The sequence below is a fragment of the Argopecten irradians genome, chromosome 4 (assembly GCF_041381155.1).
Source record: "Argopecten irradians isolate NY chromosome 4, Ai_NY, whole genome shotgun sequence".
Classification (NCBI taxonomy): Eukaryota; Metazoa; Mollusca; class Bivalvia; order Pectinida; family Pectinidae; genus Argopecten; species Argopecten irradians.
In genome coordinates, this window is record NC_091137.1 from 33,783,850 (window position 1) to 33,806,216 (window position 22,367).

General features: G+C 33.3%; 2 protein-coding genes across 5 annotated transcripts; one reads left to right on the top strand and one right to left on the bottom strand.

The window, feature by feature from the left end:
* The first annotated feature begins 2,167 nt into the window (after positions 1-2,167).
* On the top strand, positions 2,168-20,916 carry LOC138321388 (perlucin-like protein). 4 transcript variants are annotated; one of them, XM_069265046.1, is made up of 8 exons: positions 2,177-2,637; positions 4,327-4,423; positions 4,783-4,992; positions 7,145-7,254; positions 8,588-8,684; positions 9,433-9,643; positions 10,014-10,103; positions 18,215-18,330. In XM_069265046.1, the coding sequence occupies exons 1-7, from the start codon at positions 2,626-2,628 to the stop codon at positions 10,045-10,047; spliced, it is 771 nt and encodes a 256-aa protein (XP_069121147.1). In that variant the 5' UTR covers positions 2,177-2,625; the 3' UTR covers positions 10,048-10,103; positions 18,215-18,330. The 4 variants fall into 4 exon arrangements, with proteins under 4 accessions (XP_069121148.1, XP_069121147.1, XP_069121150.1 ...); XM_069265047.1 differs by lacking the exon at positions 10,014-10,103 and having other exon boundaries at positions 2,168-2,637; XM_069265049.1 differs by lacking the exons at positions 2,177-2,637; positions 4,327-4,423; positions 4,783-4,992; ... (2 more) ...; positions 9,433-9,643; positions 10,014-10,103 and adding exons at positions 16,746-17,483; positions 19,339-19,435; positions 19,909-20,116; positions 20,821-20,916.
* LOC138321387 (protein toll-like) lies at positions 10,904-14,172 on the bottom strand. Its single transcript, XM_069265045.1, has one exon. The coding sequence runs from the start codon at positions 13,896-13,898 to the stop codon at positions 11,802-11,804; it is 2,097 nt and encodes a 698-aa protein (XP_069121146.1). The 5' UTR covers positions 13,899-14,172; the 3' UTR covers positions 10,904-11,801.
* Positions 20,917-22,367: the final 1,451 nt, after the last annotated feature.

Genomic DNA, 22,367 nt, shown 5'->3' on the forward strand with positions numbered 1-22,367 from the left:
GTTTTAGAATCAGACTTAGTCTTATCACCTAATTCAGGTTTGTCGTTAGAAGGGCCACTAAAGGTTGGGTTCCTAGGCTAACCAAATTTACTAGTACCTGTGGTACTGTTTTTGTCTTGAGAACTGTTTTTAACAAATGAGCCTTTGTGGGTGAGAGCGTAATCATCAGCCATTGTAGCTGCTTCACTAAGTGTTTCAACTTTTCTCTCATCTAAATGAGTTTTTATGTTTATGTGGACACAACGTTTAAACTCCACTATCAACAATAATTGCCTCAATTTACCGAAATCCTCATCAATTTCTTTAGAATCACACCACCTATTAAATAATTGTTCTTTTTCTCTGGCAAATTCTACATGAGTTTGTTCATCTCTCTTTCTCCAGTTTCGAAATTTCTGGCGGTAAGCCTCAGGAACTAACTCATAAGCTTTCAAAATAGCTTTCTTGACTACTTGGTAATTTGAAATATCATCAACAGATAAAGAAGAATAAATGTCTCTAGCTTTACCAATCAGGACACTTTGAAGAAGCATTGTAAGCTTATCTTCAGGCCATTTCATACTGTCAGCTATTTTCTCAAAATGCAAAAAATACTTGTCAACTTCTTTCTCTTGAAAAGGAGGAACTAACCTAATATTTCTACTGACATCAAAACCTCTGTTTCCTTGTAAACCCCTAAAAGCTGGATTACTTGTACCGTCTTGAGAAGCTAGTTCTAATTCTTTCATTCTAAGTTCTGAATTTAAGCTTGAATTTTTTTGCTTCTCTAGCTCTAACATCTGATCTCTCTCTCTCTTTTTCTTTTAATTCTTTCAATTTCAATTTTCTCTTTCTCCTTTTCATTTCTCTTTCTCTTTATCTATTTCTCATTTGTTTAGTTTCATTTCATGTTCAAGTTCCATTTGTCTAATTTGAATTTCTGAACTGACTGTTTCCTCTAGACTATCTAATGCACTAGAGTCAAATTTGCCATTGTCAACAAAATATCTTATAATTACATTCCGAATTTCAGCTTTCCTCAAATTAGTTTTGATAGCTAGGCCTAAATGTTTACCCAATAACAGTAAATCCTTTTACTAACTTGCAAAAGAACTTCCAGGGATGGCGCTTTAACAAACTGTTCTACCTGCATAGTAGTCATATTAATATAGCTGTTGGTTTCAAAGTAAAACTCCAAGTTTTTACACAAATTTTGGTTTCAAAGTTAGTATATCGATCTCGGACACGAGCCCCCAATTCTGTTTGAATAACAGAAATGAGAAACCAGCAGCTAAATTTTGAAAATTTACTTATACAGAGATGGTTACAATATCTAAAGTAATTGGTGGTGGTACAAGAGTAATACGCGTATTTTGTAAAAGTGTTACTTATCTGTATGCGAATGGCCTGGTATAATCCTTGATCCCTCCAGGTTTTCAAATCGTAACAATAATAAAAATCCACGAGGAAAAATGAATGTCCACAGATGATTTGTAAAGTTCCAGGCAATATGAAAGTAAATCCACACAAAGTGTGTAATAATCCACAGATATAAGTCACCAATAGCTCTCCCCAATAGAAATCTTATATGGCACTGCACAATTTTCTTGATATGTCTCATTACAGTTCTCATTACAGTTACTGATTAGCCCTTGGACATCTGGAGTATATATTGTAAACCCTAATTCAAGAATATTGGAGAACCTTCTACTTCGAGAATATCTAACTAAAAGCAGTAAACAAATAAACACACACATATAACTTTCTGGAAATAGATCATTCTAGATCTCTACTTAAAATCAACATGTTTACAAACATATTTGTTTTATACATGATTATATTCTAGAATAGTTCTATAACCTAGATTAATGATATGACCTTTATAGGATGTATTGATAAAAAAAACTATAGGAGTTATCTCCCTTATCTCATAACTACATGTATTTAGTGTCATACATATCGGTATTATGAAATTAAGTTTACAAATACATCACGACAACATTGCCAAGTACATGGGTTGAGGATGTATTTCTGACTAAAATGCTAAGCTATGTTCACCAGTCTCTACATTTAACTTCAACTGTGGAATAGTTACCTTTTCTCGTGGAATAGTTCACAAACTATTTCACAGCAAAAGGTAACTATTCCACAGTAGTAGGTGATAATAGTAGACTTTGCTACGACTATACCTCAAGCTATAACAATAGATGACATCACAGCCATGTTTTAATTATGTTTATTATGGCAGTATTGATATTGATGTGTCATTTAGATCATAATTTCCTTACTTCTCCTAATAATCAAAGACTTGGAATTTCCAACATATAGAGATTATGTATTTTTTTCAAACACGATAATTTCTCTGATGATACTGGATACTGATCCAATAACACGTATCCTATAACACCAATGCTTTTGGATTGACATAGGTTTATTTATATATACAGGCTGTTTCTACATCAGTGCCACAGATATAGAGCTGGAGGGACATTGGATTTGGGCGAACAGTGACGATCCTGTTCAGTACACAGACTGGGCACCGACAGAACCACAGAATTATGGATCGGGAGAAAACTGCATCTGTCTCAGCATTGGAAATGAATTCCGCTGGGCGGATGTAAGCTGCGATACCAAAACACACTTCATATGCAAGGCGGAGTAAGTTTAATTTTCAATATGTTCAGGCAAATTAATGTTACACCAGGTGATACAATCATAATTTACGATATTCTTCATAAATGTGACGCGAAATAAACTTGCGCCAACAATAATTCTACTTTTAATAATATGCCATAAATTGAACTGGAAATGTTTATTTTTCATTTCAGGTTGACAGAAACAGCATCTGGAATAATAGGATAAAATAATACTATTGTATTGTTAATGTATGGAATAAAAATAAAATAGGTATAGAATACTTCGGTTAGTGGAATTGTTTTATGTTCTTCATTCTTATTGAGTATATTTCAATAAAGTGTATTGCGTATAATCATATTATAATTGTAAAAGCAGTATTATTTTAAATGTGTTTGAAGCTAGATTTTTCACATATTTGTTAAACAAATGTTGGAGAGATCGTTTACACTTTTATTTCTAGATCTTTTGTAGAAATTTCTGTTGTTTATATTCACCGTTTTTATATCATTTCGGCTAGATATTTGGTTGATAAGGCTTGTTATCCTTTTATAATGCCATTTAAGGACGGCCTCCCCTGTAAACAATGTGTTATGTGCGTGGAGTGCACGCGTGTGTGTTTTGGGAGACTGCAGTATGTTCGTGTTGTGGGTATGTAATGAGTGTGCGATTTGGAAGACAACAGGGGTCAAATATGCAAACTATTGAAAATCATATGTCAGGGGTCAAATATGCAAATTATTGAAATTCATATGTCACGGATCCGATAAGTCTGATATGTTCTCAGTAGTACGCTAGGGGTGAGGTACTACGGCCGTTATTCAAATGCTGACCTTGACATTTAAATATGTTCCAGAACGTTTTATATGAAAGAAAACTTCTTAAAATTTGTAAGTGAGAATTGATAAAACTTACCTTTGATGAAGCTGTTTGTAATGGGTTTTCCACAGCAAATGTTCCTGTTATAGGATCTACGTTTAACAGAGAAACAAGGGCCAGTTCTTGTAAAAGTGGTTGGACCCAATATAACGACTCATGTTACTTGTTTGTCAGAAGCGAGGGCGATAATTGGACAGATGCATATGTTAGCAATTCATTGTAAAGTTTCAGCATGTCTGAATTTACGTTATAGATTCATTTGCAATAAAAAATTAACGACATATTTAAATGTAAAATATTTTGTAGAATGAAGCTTATTTTTCATATCAAAATACGAATCGAAGATAAAGAGGAAATATTTTCAAACAAATAGCTGAATATATAATGTCAAGAACTACTGGATGAAAATCTTTTTGGAAACTTTTTACTGTTAAATAATCAAACAAACAAACAATCTGTTGGACGGTCTGTTTTCACACTAGATGGCATGGATCAAAATAACACGATGAAAAGGTTTTTCAAAGCAATTTCCAAATATAGTGTGTAGTGTTACATTCTGAACTCATATACACATTAAATGAGTTTGCGAGTTCAAATAATAAATAGTTTTGCTTTGTAGCATGCTTGAATGACACAAATCGCCTTTGAATACATTTTCCTAATAAATCATAAATATTGCAGCTGTGTCTGAAACCCAGTGATATACTTATTTCTGTAATACGCAGTTTGAACGTGGATATACATGTATATGACATAATATTAATGAAAAAAATATGCTAACGAAAAGTATAAATCTTGATATATCGTCATCATTGATTTAATCATGTTTTGCAGCTTCATTGTAACATTCTTCATGGATATTTAGCCGACATTTTGAATGACAATGAAAATAATTTTATAAAAGGACACCTAAAATCCAATAACGAAACGGGTATGTATTGTGTGCAAATATTTATTGATTTTCTGTATGTTTCTCCTGTGTTTGTGTTTCCTGCTGGCGGGGAATTTGTTTGTTTGTTTGCTTTTTTTTCTTTTTAATTTCAAACTACTAGCTAATACCTATTTTTATTATGGAGGTGTTTACCTATGTTTTATTATGGAAGTATTGATATTGATATATAATTTGGATCACAATTTCTTCTCCTAATAATCAAAGACTTAGAATTTCTCACATATAGAGATTATGTATTTCTTTCATACACGATAATTTCTCTGATAATAGAGGATACTGATCCAATACCATGAATCCTATAACACTTTGGATTGAAATAGCTTTATTTATTAATATAGGCTGTTTCTACATCATTGCCACAGATATAGAGCTGGAGGGACATTGGATTTGGGCGAACAGTGATGATCCAGTTCAGTACACAGACTGGGCACCGACAGAACCACAAAATGCTGGATCTGGAGAAAACTGCATCTGTCTCTCACATTCTGTACAATTCCAATTGGCGGACGTGACGTGTGACCGTACCTTACAATTCATATGTAAGAAAAGTAAGTTTATTTTCGAGGTATCCATCATTAGTTACCTATATTTACTTTAAATACATGAACTATATATTTAATGTTATTGTCGTCTCATGTTTTGTTTTAAGAACGGTGTCCAGGTTAAATATGATATATGTGTGTACTGTTAACATGCCTATTTTGCCGCAATCAAAATTCAGTGTAAAGGCGATCACCATGATGTTTATTTACATTATGCAGAGAGCGTAACGTCATACTTTTCAAAGAAATCGACGTGAATTTACCCACAAGTGAGGTTATTCAGTAATATACAAAGACGGAATAATATCATTACATGTAAATGATAAATTGAAAACACAATTAAACAAGAATAATATGAATAAAAAGACTTCACGGATGATACAAAATAGTCTGTTGATCAAACTCAAGGAATTCAGATTTTTCAAACACATTACAGTAAGAGTGAAAAGAAATAGACACAATATCAAATTCTATAAATCAATTTATCTTCAAGAAAAATTAATTTTGCGTTAACATGCATTCCTAATAGACTTTCTTTGACGGATTTACTAGTTAGTCAAATTTGTCTACTGTATCAGTTACTTTTTGCTGCGATCGCATTTCACAATTTTCAAAATAAAATCTCATGCATTTTAAACGTTTGAGTGTAAGATTAAAGCTTTGCTTATATCAACGATATAGTGTTACATGTACAACTCTGATGTTTTTGGTAAATAATTTTAGTTTTCTTTGATGACTAATGATGTAATACAATTATGATTTTCCATAAAAAAATCAGGTTGAAAGATATGGGCACTGAGGTAATAGGATAAAGAGACTGATGGCTATCACTATATTATCACTGACGAAACACTGTCAGAAATAATATATAAAAAAACGAATATCAAATGTCGTGGCTAATGTTATTTTGTTGTCTTAACTCAATATGGTACTAGTGCAAATTATTATATTTGCACGACTTTTATACCACACACCAAAGAAAAGAAAATTTCTGTGGGTTGAGCGGAGGGAATAAGATGGAAATAATGTTCCCTTAGGTTGTGAGATGGCGTCAAGGTATTTGCACGTGGCACAAATTTCAAAATGGCGAAAAATCATAGTAGTAAAATTGCAATAAAACATCGAGATATGAGAGAAAAATACCCTTTCATACGTGAATTTGAAGGATAGGGATATTTTCACAATCCTAACCAAACCCCTGATTTACTGAGAATATGAAGGTGATACGATACGTCTGCAGGACACATATGCATTTTCTCCATGCTCAGTATGTGTTTGACGAAAAACTGAGAAAAACTTTTGATACTTAATAAGGAAAGTCACTCAATTTATGATATAAAAGATATTCAAAGAAAATGAATACCTTTCTGGTCTGTTATGAAAATATTTTAATTACTTTCCAAACAACTGCCTTAGATTAGAGTACGTGTTTTAATATTGATAATATTAAAGTACACAGGGAGAATATTTTTTTTTCATATTCAAACCATAAGTGTATGGTGTTATCGGTTCAAAGCAGATAAAAGGAAGACAACAGAAAAAAAAGAAACACGATAGATATCAGCCTATTTTCTTCACGACGTTTGAAAATTTGTTACACATTTTGGACAACTCCATTGAGTACAAATGTCCTACGAATTGCTTATCAGGACAACAGATAAGCCATGACATACCTGTATAAATCGATATGCATTGCATTCTTTATTAATAGCTAGGTACAAGATAACAATTTAGCATGAAAGTATTGTACTCTTTGCTTTAGATTTTAATTTTGTTCTCGATCGAAGGTAAAAACGTTACATGTTCTCGGCTTTTATAGGCTTCCTTTAATAATAACATATTACCATGTCGATATGCCAATCATATAGATTGTGACGACGGTGTAAATGTATTATGTTTTAGTTATTGCTATATATGTATCAGATGTTCAGATACCCTGCAACATTATACCTTTGCTGGATAGTAACTTATCACCATGGTATAAGTGTATCAATTACTTTCCGGAATTCCGAAATGGATTTTTGTGTTTCTAACTCTCTGCCTCTTTGTATGTCTGTCTATCACAACTTGTACAATAATTGCTACAACTACGTATCGGTTTTCATTAAACATTGCCATATATTATATGGTATGGTTTTGGCACCTTGATATGTTTTAGGTGTTAATGGAACAAAGAGAGCCTATTACTGTAGAAATGGTTGGATGAGGTATAACAACGCGTGCTATTTGTTTATCAATAGTGAGGCCGATAATTGGACCGACGCTTATGTAAGTAAATGTGTGGAATGTTATCGGTATGGCTCAACTATTGATTTTTGTTCACGCTGTACATAGATAACTTTATTGTCGAAAGTGGCGTTTGAACTTCTTTAAAATCCATGATTTGTCAAAAAGGATTATTTGAGTATGCTGCGTCATACATATATGATTTAGTCTTTTCAGTAATTATTAAAAATATATATAACTTAATAGCTCAGCATAATATACTGCTTTTGAATTTACGTCTGACAAATAGATCAAGCAATTTTCAAACGATTTCATGTAATGACATTATTGTAAATATAATAGTACACTAACCGGCATCCTCCACGGGTTACTATCACTGTCGTTATCTCCATAGACTCATAGTAAAAAGTTCATAGTAAAACTGGAGGTTGTTCAGGAAAAAGAAATTGACATGCCTGCAGTGACTTTCTGAAGATTACAGAGAGAGCGACGCCAATCTTCAAAGCCACGCAATCATCCACAGTGCACCGTCATAAAATTCATTTAATGTGCATCAATTTATCAAATTACCTGTTTCTTCCATTGTCTCCTATTTTACAATGAGATGGTCTAGGGGTGGATGTAAAGTCAGTGATAGTAACCCTTGGAGTATTGAGGATGTCATATCGGTATAACAAATGCAAAAATATACATATATATATATATTTGAGAAGTGAATAACACAAGTTGTTCAGAAAGGGATATGCGATGATTTATTGATATAGAGGTTCCCCAACACGTGACTATTGTTCATCATAATTCATCAAACTCTCGTTAGTTAATTTTCAAATTTTGAAAAGACACGAGCTTTAGCGAGTGTCTTTTACAAATTTGAAAATTAACCGTCGAGATAAACATGATAAACAACAGTAATGCGTTCTGGACTTGTTTATTCATAACGTTAGCCCCATACTTAAACCGTGGTGACTATTTTCTCCTCTTCATTCAGGGAAACTTACCACCATACAAATGAGATATTTCCCCCATAAAATATTGTACCTAAATGAAGAGCCAATATTTTGTTGTTTAATACTTTGAATAAGCAACTACCTGTTATACAGTGAATACAATGCTATTGAAAAGAGAATGCGCTATGAAAAGTAGCCCGAATTTGAAAGCCAGTCAAAATCTAGAGTTCTTAGAGTTGACCAATCAGAGGCGCCGTAGATGTTTACACACTGGAGTGTAAACATAAATTATTGCTAACTGCTATGGAAGTTATGACATGTTTTTTCCATTGTGAAATATGCATAGTTTTTTAATAAAAAAAAGTTAACGTTTATAATACCGTATGAGTGAGACTATATCTCTTGATATAATTTCGTTTAAATTTCAGACGCATTGTAATATTCTCCATGGTTATTTGGCCGACATTTTGAGCGAAGATGAGAACAAGTTCATTCAAGCAAATCTACATTCACGGCACGAGTCAGGTCTGTATTGTTCGGAAAACACCATAGACATTTCTTTTTAATGCTTAACGTTTCATATTTACTGTCACTGTTTGCACTTATTATTCCGTTATAATAATTCGAAATATTATATGCTCGAACAATTCAATAATTATAATCAGAACATTAAGAGACAGTGATCTTAACTAGCACAGTCTTCTGTAAACCTACATTTTCTATCAAATTACGCATGTTTCACGGATGTTTAGATTATTATATATTTAAAGATGCTACTCCACTGACAAATAGTATTTTTTCACTACCAAAAACAGGAGCAGACGATTTAGTATTTTTCTTCAGCTACAAAAGTTACTTTACACTATTACCACCATTGAAAAGTTTGAGCTTCTAATTTCACTTCAAGATAAAATTTGAAAAATAATTAATTGCATCCCAAAAAAATTCCGTGGCACTATATCTTATATAGAATGAAGTTATGTTTGCGCATGCACCAAAGGCAAAATAAATTATTTCATGTTATTTTTTTGTGTTAATAAGATATATATATATATATATTCGATTAAACGCCAATTATTTTTCAAATGATGAATGTCATTTATGCCCTGTCGGCGGTGGAGCATCTTTAAAATATTTCAAATAAAGTTACAGTTAATCCAAATCTTTTTCCTACAAATATAACTCAGTTTCTTTATGTGTATATATAATAACTCAGCTTCTTTAAGTGTAAATGGTTACGACGTTTTAGACACTGCATATTCTATTTATGCAGGCTGTTTTTACATCAGTGCCACAGATGTAGAGCTGGAGGGACATTGGATTTGGGCGAACAGTGACGATCCTGTTCAGTACAAAGACTGGGCACCGTCCGAACCTCAGAATTTAGGATCAGGAGAAAACTGCATCTGTCTCCAAAGTAACAGAGCTTTTAAATGGATAGATGTGTCGTGTGATGCTAAAATGCCATTCATATGCAAGATGAAGTAAGTACGTTTTACATATATTGTATGGCATCATGAATAAATAAGCGCAATTTTCTTCGGAACCGACGATGCTGCTGAGACAAAATTGAAAGAGAAACATGCCGTCTGCACTTTCTATATACTGCAAAACACTTATAAGTTATAACATTTTTGAATATACAATACGGCGAATGTTTGTGTGGAAGGGACAATAATGCTGAAGTAAAAGGTATTAGTGTCGATAGATATCAGTTTTATACAAAAGACAAAGTATATTTTTATTTAGATTTAATCATTATTGAATCCACACGAGAATTCAGGTTTTCTGTTTTACAATGCTTAATTGCATTAAACTAAAGTGTTCAAAATAATTTCTTCTGCAACGTTTCAGATTGACAGATCCTAGCACTGAAGTCATTGGGTGAAGATTAAACTTTTTCCCCATCATTATAACAGCTGAAAAATCATTGAATTAAATTGGGTGAGGGCCTATAGCTTGTAATTGTGTTTTATTTGTCACTTTATCACAACCCAATCAAATGTAAATCATTCATCATTCTTTCAGTTTGCTTCAGATTTTCTCAGAAATTGTTACCTTCCTAAGAGGTATTGTCCTTGTTTGCTGCATCTCGCCATTACAAGCTCCCCAGATTCATTCAGAACACAAACTTTTACTCTCACAACACCAGCCACAAGTTATAACCTAAACAAACATTTGTTGATCTTAGCCTAAAGCTTACATAGAAAAAATGCAAGTTGTATCTAAATACGTCTTGAATTATCAGATTCAACTATTTATTACATTTTTCGCAGTGAAATATTTACGGTGAACATAAGAGCGATATACTTCATTCCAATAATAACTTCACTTTTGATTTTTTTTTTGTTCGCTTTTGAGGAATCGGAATGCAGCATTGACAGTTAAAATATCATTTTGATTATTTCGTCATTAGTTTGTGCGAAAATGACGTCATATTGTTGTGCATCAATATGACGTTATGCTCACAAAACACGATGAAATAATCGCAAGGGCAAATAACTTTGTAAAACACAATGGCGAAATTACGTTCGTGGAACTAGTAGTGATAATCTTATGTAAATAGAAGCGTGAAAATAAATGTAATAAATAGAAGATTCCTTCGCACGAATGAAAAATACCACCTTTCTACCTCACTAGATGAAATATAAGTGGTATTCATCAAGAAACAAGGAATATCCTCTATATATTTCAGGGAGTACACGGTATTGGCTTAATCTGGAATAAAAACACGATTTCGTCACTTAAAACATAAAACAGAGGATCTTTAATTCTGCTAAAACAGGTTTACTCAAATGATACATACTCAATTATCGTTTTCCCATCATAACATAACTAAAATAAAAACTCCATTCTCTAAACAACCCAATGTAGTTTTTTTAGTGACTTATGCAAACATATCACACGAGCAAAATGATAGGATTTCAAGCAAATGATGTGATAAATAAAGTTTAATGTGATGTTTCATACCGTTTGGGGCGTCAGTAGCTAGTATACACCTCTAACTGATCAAAAGCGAAAAAGAATATGCTAGGTCTACTTACACCCAATTCCAAAAACTAATGTAAAAAAGAAAAGAACCCAAGGAAATCACATTTGATATCGATACGAATACTTCAATAAAACTAAGCAATGAGCTTAAGGACTTTGTCGTCTTCCTAAACAAAGATCAGGATTATTTTTATTCTTTATACGCTGCCCTCCTAAAGTAAACAGTCAAATCGTATCTTCGATAAAACTCCCGAAACCACAAATAATGAGATAACGAAGCTAATTAGGATGACGAAAACAGATACTTATACATGTAATTATAATAACAATATCTACATTTCAGCACTTTATGTATATAGACAAACATGTTATAAAGGACACCTCTATATAAAGAACATATCTGCATAAAGGACAACTGTCTGTAAAGGATAGACACATCGACCCCATTTGATGTTATTTAATATAAGTATCTTCTGTATAGTGAACATATGTCTATAAGAGATATTTTACTATGTCCCTTTTGTGTCCTTTTTGTAAGAATGCATGTGTAACAGAAGATTGACAGGGTGCTGCATAGTACAATTGTTATTGATAATGTCTTAGTTGATAATTAAAATACCATTTCTTCTGTTTTTCTGACAAAGGTTATATTCACATGTTTTTCCGTCCCATGTAGATTGGTTTTCCAAGAGAATCAATCAAGTGTTTGAATATATCGCGTCTTGTTGATAATGATATGAACCATCGTAGCCTTAAAAACGCTTTAACCTCCCTCATGCTCGTGTCCCGTGTCCCTATATTGTCAATGTTTATTATCTCAATAGATTTACGACATTGCAAGGCTGACATAAATTCCATTCTCGTCCATATTGACGATTCTGCACAGTACTCCTCCGACAATATACATACAAATGTCCTCGCTCTCCTGATTGCATTTTTGACCTCTTTTTCCCGAAGGTTGCCGACCGACATGTCTCTATAAGGAACGTACGTCGTATAGTGTGATGAATTCAGTATTCTGAGTAGATAATCCATTACAAATCTTCGAGAATCTACATCTGAATCGTCAAACGAAACAAACACATCATATTTATACCTTCTTAAATCTTCTTTTATCGTTTTTCTCCTTATTGTTCCCAACAGAATACTTACTTCAAAATAAAACATCCAAATCACAAAAATACCTGTCATAGATAATACTGCTAAACATAGTAAAGCCGTCAACAAGAAGATTGTAGACTGGTCCATCTCACTGCACTCAACTAAGTATGGTTTGGTCAGTTCCACAAGCGTTTTATTGCCATGGTTTCTAATGTTTTCACAAAATAAAGGATTTCCAGGGTGGATATTACTCCTTACCCGCCAGTCTCCGATCCAGGTATTATCACAAGTACATGTTATCCCTTTATATCCCAGGAATATAAGATTGGCGTCCAAAAAACGAAAAGTGTCAGGTAGATCATCGATATTATGATTTGTCAAATTTAATTTCAATAACGAGCTGAGAGATTGGGCTACGTCGTTGCCAATGGTTTTCATCTCGTTGTCGGATAGATCCAGGATACGGAGCCTGTTGAAATAGTCTCGCTTTTCTAAGTGACGGATTTCGTTGTTTGTCACGAGTAGCTCTACTAAAAACACACTGTCCGGGAGTTGTTCAGGCAGTCGCTTCATCTGTGTAAAGGAACAATTTACAATTATCCTCCATTGTGTAGGCTGTTCAATACATGTGCAATACCGTGGACAATTCACATATCTGTCACAAAAAAAATTATCAAAAAGTTTTTGATCATGCATATCACGTATTGAATAATTTTGATCTCTACACATCAAACCGTCATTATTGTCATCCAATTTAAGAAGTCGCCAGTGATCTTTGAGGTAGAGGGCCACAGAACAGTCACATTTCACGGTCGCATTTGCAAACTTATACGTCCCTGATATTATCAACGGGAAAAGTTGAATAAGATCAGGGTTCCGATGTCCAATAAAAGAGAACATGTCTTGTTCCATTATACAACCAACAAACGAAATATCCCCAGAGTTGTAATGTTTGTCCGGATCGATTGTAATGTTGTGGACGTTGGAGAAGTGTCCTTTCATTGCATTTTCAAAGTCAATTTTGCAGTATAGATAATTTTCGTTGACAATGTTTGACAGATCCACGGTTTCCAGAACATTGTTTGAGAAGTCAACATGGAAGATATTTGTCGTTTTGCTAGTGAACGTGTTAGCATCCAATGTTGTTAGGATATTGTAGGATAAGTCTAAGACACGTAGAGCGGGCATATCTACAAAAGTTTTATTGGAAATGTGTGATATTCTGTTCCCAGATAAAACCAATGTATCTAACATCTGGAGGCAATTTATTGTTCCGATAGACTCGATCAGATTGTTGGCGAAGTTGATTTTCACAAGTCTTTCGAAATTACAAATGTTGATAGGAAGAGCTCGTAGTCGACCATGGGTATGTATGACTTGCAGATAATTATACTCGCTGAGATTAGAAACGGAGACAAGTTTGGCAGATACCTTACCCAATCCGGAGTACTCTACGTGCAGGTCTCCGATTGGTTCGTTACCAAGCTCCCATTTTGGCTGGGAATGACAGCTACAACATCTGTCATCTGTACAAAATGGCCTACATAGAAGATCTTTATGTGGCCCGACTTCAGGGCTCCAGTCTATGTACGACGAACATAACGGTGCCATGATAAGAAGTAACAGTACAATTCTGTTAAAACACATACCTGTATTAGAAGATATCCGTTTGTTGATTTTAGGTAAGATCACACGATTGCAGGTTAGTTGCTGAGCTCTTACTAGGGAAGTAAAACAAGAGATATGAGTTCTGACAGAACATACTGAGACTATTGACTATCTTATAGGATTGAAATCACTTCAGCGGCCAATAAATGTTGTTTTATTGGGCCTCTGTAAACATTATGACCAATGAAACAATCACTTGAGCCGTGAAGAGGAAGTAATACTGTGGTGTCGTCTGTATTGTTACATGACAAAACGACATTCGCTAGTCCTTCACTGTGTATTTATAGCTATGTAATGAATATTTATGTACCTATCCGCACGAACATGTATAGCCAATCAAAGCCATGTTCGAGTTCTATAAACAGATGTGTGTTTGTGAGTGTTATTACAAGTGGAGTTTCCATATAAGGATTGGTATATAAGGGAACTGATTTGATTGATCTGAGGATAGCGATAAGGACACGACACAGCTAGTCGCGTATAAAACACTGCATCAATGTACACCAACAAATTTCTTTGCTACAGTCTATTTGCATTAAAAGAGACCTATAAAATTAAGACTACATCGCCGTACACCAAATTTCTTTGCTATAATCAATTTCTATTATAAGAGACCTTTAAGATTAAGACTACATCGCCGTACACCAAATTCCTGTGCTACAATCAATTTGCATTAAAAGAGACCTATAAAATTAAGACTACATCTCCGTACACCAAATTCCTGTGCTACAATCAATTTGCATTAAAAGAGACCTATAAGATTAAGACTACATCTCCGTACACCAAATTTCTTTGCTATAATCAATTTCTATTATAAGAGACCTTTAAGATTAAGACTACATCACCGTACACCCAAATTTCTTTGCTACAATCAATTTGCATTATAAGACACTTATAAGATTAAGACTACATCACCGTACTCCAAATTCCTGTGCTACAATCAATTTGCATTATAAGACACCTATAAGATTAAGACTACATCAATGTACACCGAATTCCTAATTCCTGTGCTTTAATCAATTTGCATTAAAAGATACAAATGTGACCAAAAAAACGCCTATTTCTTGACCCATTAGGACAAATGTTGCTTTGATACAAAAAATATAATTCCTTTCTCACGAGAAACTTACTCCATCACTATAGTATGGTTTGGAAAACCAAATTAATATTAAATTATTCAAACAGATTACTGGGTGTGGTCATTGTATTATTACACAGAATACAATGCTTCCTACAATAGAATTTTTAATTCAATAATCTTTACGCGTGTTTAGATTGATCTTTATAGCGTGGTGTTAGACAATAACCATACTAAGAGGTAAAATATTAAACATAACAAGATTGACAAAGGTAAGGTCACATTTTGACCTGATCAATACCCTTTTAATCAAAAGAAATTGCAATTTGTAATTCAAAACTTAATTGAATTTCATAACTGAAAATAATTTTACTCTTACATCATCTAATTAAGAAACTGTTTATAAGAAGTTTGAATTCATTTCATCTAAAGATATATGAAATAAATTTTAAATTATTTTTGATTATGGTAGAATAAGTTTCTTCTTACAGTACATATGAAACTGTAAACTTTTAAAATAAGTTAATGTTGATAACGGGGATAAATCTAAAATAAAGCCTATTCACGGTTAAACTAATTTTTACAAACTTAATTAAATGCCCACGAATAAAATTGAAAGAATGGCAAGTAAATAACCTATATATAGAACATCACAGTTAGTTATTCACAAACGTGCGAACATTTCTCATCGCATTTGAAGAGGAGATCGAGAAATTAAACAACTAGACAGTATTACGTAACAACAGATTAACCATGAGTCACCTGAGTCGATTGTGTTCCCTCATTCAGGAGACCGCAATGCACTCTAATCACGACTGGTCTCAAATAGAATAGGACGATTGTACTTTCTATACGTTTATTGGTTGGCAGTGTCCAATACGCTGTCAGCTAACATGGTACTCCCGTCATCGTATCTATAAATAGGAAATGATGTGTGGTACAAGTGAACACGTTTATTGCTTACCTGTTTGTCGGCAACTTTATTTTTTGAATAACTTAATACTCTTAACTTAATAGTAACTAGGTTCTTGGTATTTATGATAGTAAAATAAACTGGAGATTGACTTGAAATTACTGCGATTTTTAAATGGATGGAAAATAAACTACGTGCGTAAAGGTGATACATATTCCTGGCGTCTATTACCTTAAAGTATATCCTGTTTAAATGTTTCACATCTGAAGAAATGAAAATTAACATATCTAATCCGCGATATTCAACGGAGCTACTATCACTGTCATGATAATCCACTCTTGACATATTTCCTACCAATTAGCAATTTAAAACTGAAGATGAGCATGTAATTTGGTCCTTTGATGAATGTCAAAAGAATGGGATTACGGTACACTGTATGACTTTGTAATATTCAAATGAAGTCTCTGCAGGCCTTATGATTGGACATTTACTCTGCCTTAAATTTGCAATGAAGTATTCCAGTGGTGGATCTAACAACAGTGTTAGTAGCCCCTGGAATGTCGAGAATGCAACTGTGTATACATGCGTTACATCATTACAAAGAATCAGTACCACGAGCTCTCGCTTAAAATAGAAGCAATAAACATATGGTTAATTGGAACTTCCACAATTCCAAAATCTAATAATTCAAAATTATAGGTCTTGTCTATGTATGGCATAATGCATCTGCTAACTTAAAGCTGACAATGTACGCTATAACACATTCAGTATTAATTAATGTCTTAAATTTCATCTGAATATAAAAGAATTGTTTGTTTGTAAACTGTGTGAATCCAAATTTGCAAACATAATTTATTTCATGAAATAGAGACACCTATGCTTATAATTAATTTGGCTACTTAATAAATAAACTATACGTTTAAACGTAAGATTGCTTTGATTTTCCAAGAGATTATTTTTTTCCAAATCTATACGCAACGTCGATGTCTCTATTGTGACCTAGATTTGTATGTGGTCGATACAATCAAAGAACGGTTTTTCTTCTGGAAAATCAAATTTCAAATTCTTTTCCTCTTATCTTCACTTCTTTTCGCAAGCCATTTTAGAAATCTATTTGGTTTAACGTTGACCAGGCCCCAGTTTCACTTAACAGTATACATAAGATTGCTTTACAGCAGTGGATTTAAGAAAAGTTCTTCAAACTTAGCATATTTTCCCTCTCTTAGGTGATATTCCATATGGAATATTTTCTATTCAGGAATTTCCATAAGTTAAATGTTAATAAAACACGTGCCTTGTTTGCAGTTTTATGATAGGATATTCATCTTTAGGAAATGTATGTGAATTCATTCATATCTTTTGATAAGTCCTGCAATTTAAGCGTTCACAATTTCGTGTTTTATCTTAGTGGCCATTCCTAACCTTTTATATACAGTGTAGCTTATCAGGAATACCTCATTGGAGACATAGTGTAACTTCATACAATGTAAACCTTCTTTGAGATAAAAATAGTCACACACAATGGAACTACAATCGCTTTTCTTGTGGATCTTCTTTCTCTCTGGAATTGAAGGTACATATTGTCATGGTAAGAAATTGCTGAAGACATGATCGCATTAATCCACATGATATCACAAGTGTAAGCGTAACATTTTTATTTAGTTATTTAACTATGGAGTATATGGTCTAAATACTTGATACAAACAAATTTGCTTACATATGGTCTAAATCATTGATACATACAATTATGCCTTTTACATATTATTTAAGAAAACTATCGCGGTAGATTTCTCAGACCTTTAAAAAGTGTTCATTTTGGATGACCCATACTGCTTCATTCTACAAATATCATAACATGAACCACCTTTTTAAACACTTTTTATGAACGATTATCCTTCGCATATTTCGCCGCGATTCGCGAATTTACGAAAGATAATCGCATCGAAATAATGCCAATCAAAAATTTATTTGAATTTCCACGACTTTTAATAGTAAGATAAAAATCACTCATCTTTAGGTGTTGAGAGCATAAGCTATTTTAAATTATTCTATGGTATCAGATGTAAAAGAAAAATCACAATTGATCAAAATAACATGATATGTATACATTAAGAATAACAAAATATACAATAAGACAGAATGCTTTCAAACATTGTTTTTACAAATCTCATATATATTGGTGAAAATATGTTGGTCAAAATAGGCCCTTATGCTCCTGTAAGCCACGTAAAATAATTGCCAGTAAACTGCCTTTGCACTTTGGTATACTTTCAACAAGTTTATATATTTTCTTCATTTTCTAAGGTGTTGAATTCAATGCCACACAGAGAGCCAGTACGTGTCGTGTCGGGTGGACGAGGTACCAAGATTCCTGTTATCTGTTTGTCTCCCAAGAGAAAGAAGACTGGGCCGAAGCACACGTAAGGATGCAATATTATTTAGATTTGATAAAGATAATTACTAAATCACACAAACTATTCATCGATTTTTCAATTTGTCTTTTCATGACAGAAATTCCCCAATTACAGCGTATTCGCCAATCAGCAGCTGTCACATTCCATGATACTTAAAGGGGAATATTTAGAAGTGTACAACAGATACTGACGATAGTTTAAACACATTTGAAACATTGACTCCACGATTGACACAAATGTGTTTTCGTTATCGTTTCGTTATTCTATGACATGGTGGTAACACAATTAAAAGCATTAAAGAATCTCAGAAAATAAAAACCAAATTTTCAAGAGGAGTCAACATATATACCAACAATATTACTAAAAAAGATTCAAGACATCAATTGCCAAAGGTCCACATACGAACAGATTACGGAACATTGATTTTATTAAGAAATAAATGGTCAATCACAGTAAGCTATATATAAAAATATAGTGTAGATGTCAAACTAAACTATTTTCTAAAGTTAAGATTTTAAAGGTGTCGTTGCAGACTTTTACGATAGACATTCTGGCTAAATTGTGCAAATTAGGCTACCCTACTACATACATCCATGTACAATATCTCCCTTATCTTCTCAGTAAGCACAGGAACGCCATTTTTACACTGATAACCTTATCAACTTTCTTTTAAGAATAAAAAGATTAAAATGCGGTTTTGTATGAAAACAAATTCTGAGTCACAGACTTGTATGCTCCTTATGTTCTTAATATCATACATGGGTAACGACCTACGGAGTTCCACGGATTCATTACTGCAACATGAGTTAATGAAGTTAATGAGGCCATGTTTAAAACCATCATTTTGAGGTCCTCCTGAACCAACGATGATGTTTGATTATAAATCTGAAATGTTCCCATTACCAGTTAATGTTAAACCTATATACAACTGAAGTCAATTTCAGGCTGTGGTTTCACTTGAATAATTGCTGAAAATTAAATAATTGTTTTAATATGGAGTTCAATTTGTTTCAGTACCATTGTGGCGTTCTTCATGGTTATTTGGCCGATATATTGGATGCTGATGAAAGCACCTTCGTGAAAACAGAACTACAAAGACGACATGCTTCAGGTACAGTGCATGGGAATAGACATTGTCCATGAGACCAACAATGTGATTGATGGCGTGAGAGCGCGTTTGACAATGTAACAAGTTGTACGTTTTTGTGTATATATAAATCTTAATAACTTTAAAAAAAATTATTAATAATTATGATAGATTTATAAAAATTATTTTGATAGCTTTACCATTTTGACATCAACACTATGCGTGCCAATTGAAGGGGGTGGGGGGTCGGGTGATTCAGTGGAAATTGCCATTAATTAAGACAGCCAGGGTTTCTTCTACAACCGAACGTGATTAGGAATTGGTTCGTTAGCTCGAACTATTGGATACTCTTTCCGTCAATCACAATAGTGCATCCATCCAAGTCGGTACGAGAGATTAAAAGAAAAAGATGTAAATGATGTGTTCATACAAGTTGTACCTATATTGTTATGCATGACTGATCATATTTATAAATAGAGTTTGTATATATTATTCAGGTTGTTTTTACATTGGTGCCACGGATGTAGAGCTGGATGGGCAGTGGTTATGGACAAACACGGACGACCCAGTTCTGTACACAGACTGGGGAAATGGGGAACCGAATGGAGACATAGCGGAAAATTGTATTTGTCTCCACGATAACCACCAATTCAGATGGGTCGATGTGAAATGCAATCGTGATTTTAGTTTTATTTGTAAAATGAGGCAAGTACAATAATTGATTATAATTATCATTATCTGAATTTCAACAGATATATTTTAAACCATCATAATTATCTGTGTATTGTTACAGTAGTACATTAAGATATGCATATACTAAGCAACACTTAACCATTGTCTCAATATTAAAGTATTTCTATTTAAATAAGTGTCATCTGATATCCCACACTAAAATAAATAGCTCATTGATTAAAAAAATAACAAGGAGTCTAAAGCAGCACCTTGCTTGACGTAATTTCTCTCGATTTGTATTTCGCGGAGTAATTTGAAAGAGGTTATATCAGTCAGGGTGATGTTTTCTGTCTTTTACATGTATTTCAGAATGTAAAATAAATATCATTTCTTTTTTATTACTCTTGTTGCAGAGAGAAATGAAGATTCTTGTGCCAAATGCATGTGAAAGCGGATCGAACATATATTGAATTGGTTTAAAACAATTTTATACAGTTTCGCTCTCCTCCGATATAAAACACAATACTAGTATTAGTTTCAATGCGGTCATATTTCACAAATTATTGTTGACTTTTTATGTCTAGCCATTATCACTATCTAATCTCTAGCGGAGCTGACATATAGGCACGAACAACTTATAACCCACTTGAACACAAGAAGTATAACTCTGTAACATACAAATAAGTATTAAGTTAAAGGATTAGAACACCCTGCTGAACTCTCTTGTAAAATTTCAGATTGACTGAACCTGGACCTGACGTGATAGGATGAAGAGGAAGGCCACGTTTCAATATGAAATAAAAATATCAAATAAATTGAGTATCAAATACCAAGCCATGTGTTCAATAACCGTGCAATGTTTTTATTTATATACAATTTTGCTCTTTATCCACAATATCTTATTCTTTTAGACAAGGTAATTCAAAGAGAGTGAATACAGAAAGAGTTCAAGTTGGAACTGAGGTGATAAATAGGGGTTTCCCAACTGTTGTTGATCATGTTTATAAAACTCGAACTGGGTTGTGTAATCACAAATGATAAGTGCAAAGTACAACATCCTTCACAGACATTCTAGGCACTCTACTCACCACATAAGATGTGCGGAGCCAATCACTGTCACAAAAGGTGATTTATCCCGAAAATAACGCTACACGTTTATACATCTACTCCATGCATAACTACAAAGTGTTAAAAAACAATAATTCATTACACTAAACGCAGAAAGGTGTCTTGATGAAATAAAGGGAGAGACCTCCGACATAACCATGTTCACGCCCTGTCTACCGTTAGCTGGCATGTTTGCTATCCTTTGCCCTTGGGTCAACAAAGTCTATCAAGTTATCTAGTAATACTCTCTGTTGCCCAATAACACTGTAACTGTATAGAAAACGTGTTATGTTGGATATTGTACACAAACATCTCGTTCTAACATGTAAGTCTTGGTCCGTTATTCATGGAATAAAAAGTAGAATACCAAAGAATGATCATATCATACTTTTTTCAAGCAGATCCAGCGGCCTCCAAGTTAATCCGGTAGCGTTTAAAGAGTTGAGAGAAAAATAAGGCAAAATATTAAATGAAATATATATATATATTCCACTTATTTATATTCAATTCGGTGACATCTCCATAAATTAATCAATCAGTTATGATGAACAAACAAGAAAACGAAGTTTAATCTTAAATTCAACCTCTAAGTACTCTTTAGATGTCAATGCTCATCACACCATTTAGTTTGAATGGATTTGTTCATTATATCTTAGTAGGGTATAAAGCAAACATCACTGGGTGTTGAGAAATGTGATGTTCTGGAAAGGTAAATATTTAAACAACTGATATAGTGAAAACAATCTGCCAAAGGCAGTATAATAATATGACTGAAGGCAAGGCCTTAAAGGGCGCAGCCAGATCTTTTAATATGAATCATGCACGGCATAAGAAGAGCGAAGGCTTACTTGTTTATTTTATTTTCTATTTCATGAAGAAGACATAATTTAGAAATAAAAGGACTTTAAACTTTAAACTATAGAATTATATGATGTAATAATTGTCTAGCATAAACTCAAAGATATGAACTCAAAGATTCGGATTTCTCTGAGTCCATTCAATGTCTGGAGTGCCGCGTATGCGAATCCTATGATTTCGGGCCATTTGTTGACGTTATGTGACGTCATGATTCCTTGTGCTCATCTTCGCCTTGTTGGATATTTTGACTGCATTCTATAGCTTTTAATTTTCTAAATGTTATTATTATTATTTAAAAAATAATAATAACAAATGCGCC

Coding starts and splice junctions, on each gene's coding strand:
- LOC138321388 (XM_069265046.1), top strand. Junction 7,255..8,587: donor ATAATTGGACCGACGCTTAT/GTAAGTAAATGT, acceptor TTTAAATTTCAG/ACGCATTGTAATATTCTCCA. Junction 8,685..9,432: donor ACATTCACGGCACGAGTCAG/GTCTGTATTGTT, acceptor CTATTTATGCAG/GCTGTTTTTACATCAGTGCC.
- LOC138321387 (XM_069265045.1), bottom strand. CDS start 13,898: ATGTGTTTTAACAGAATTGTACTGTTACTTCTTATCATGGCACCGTTA.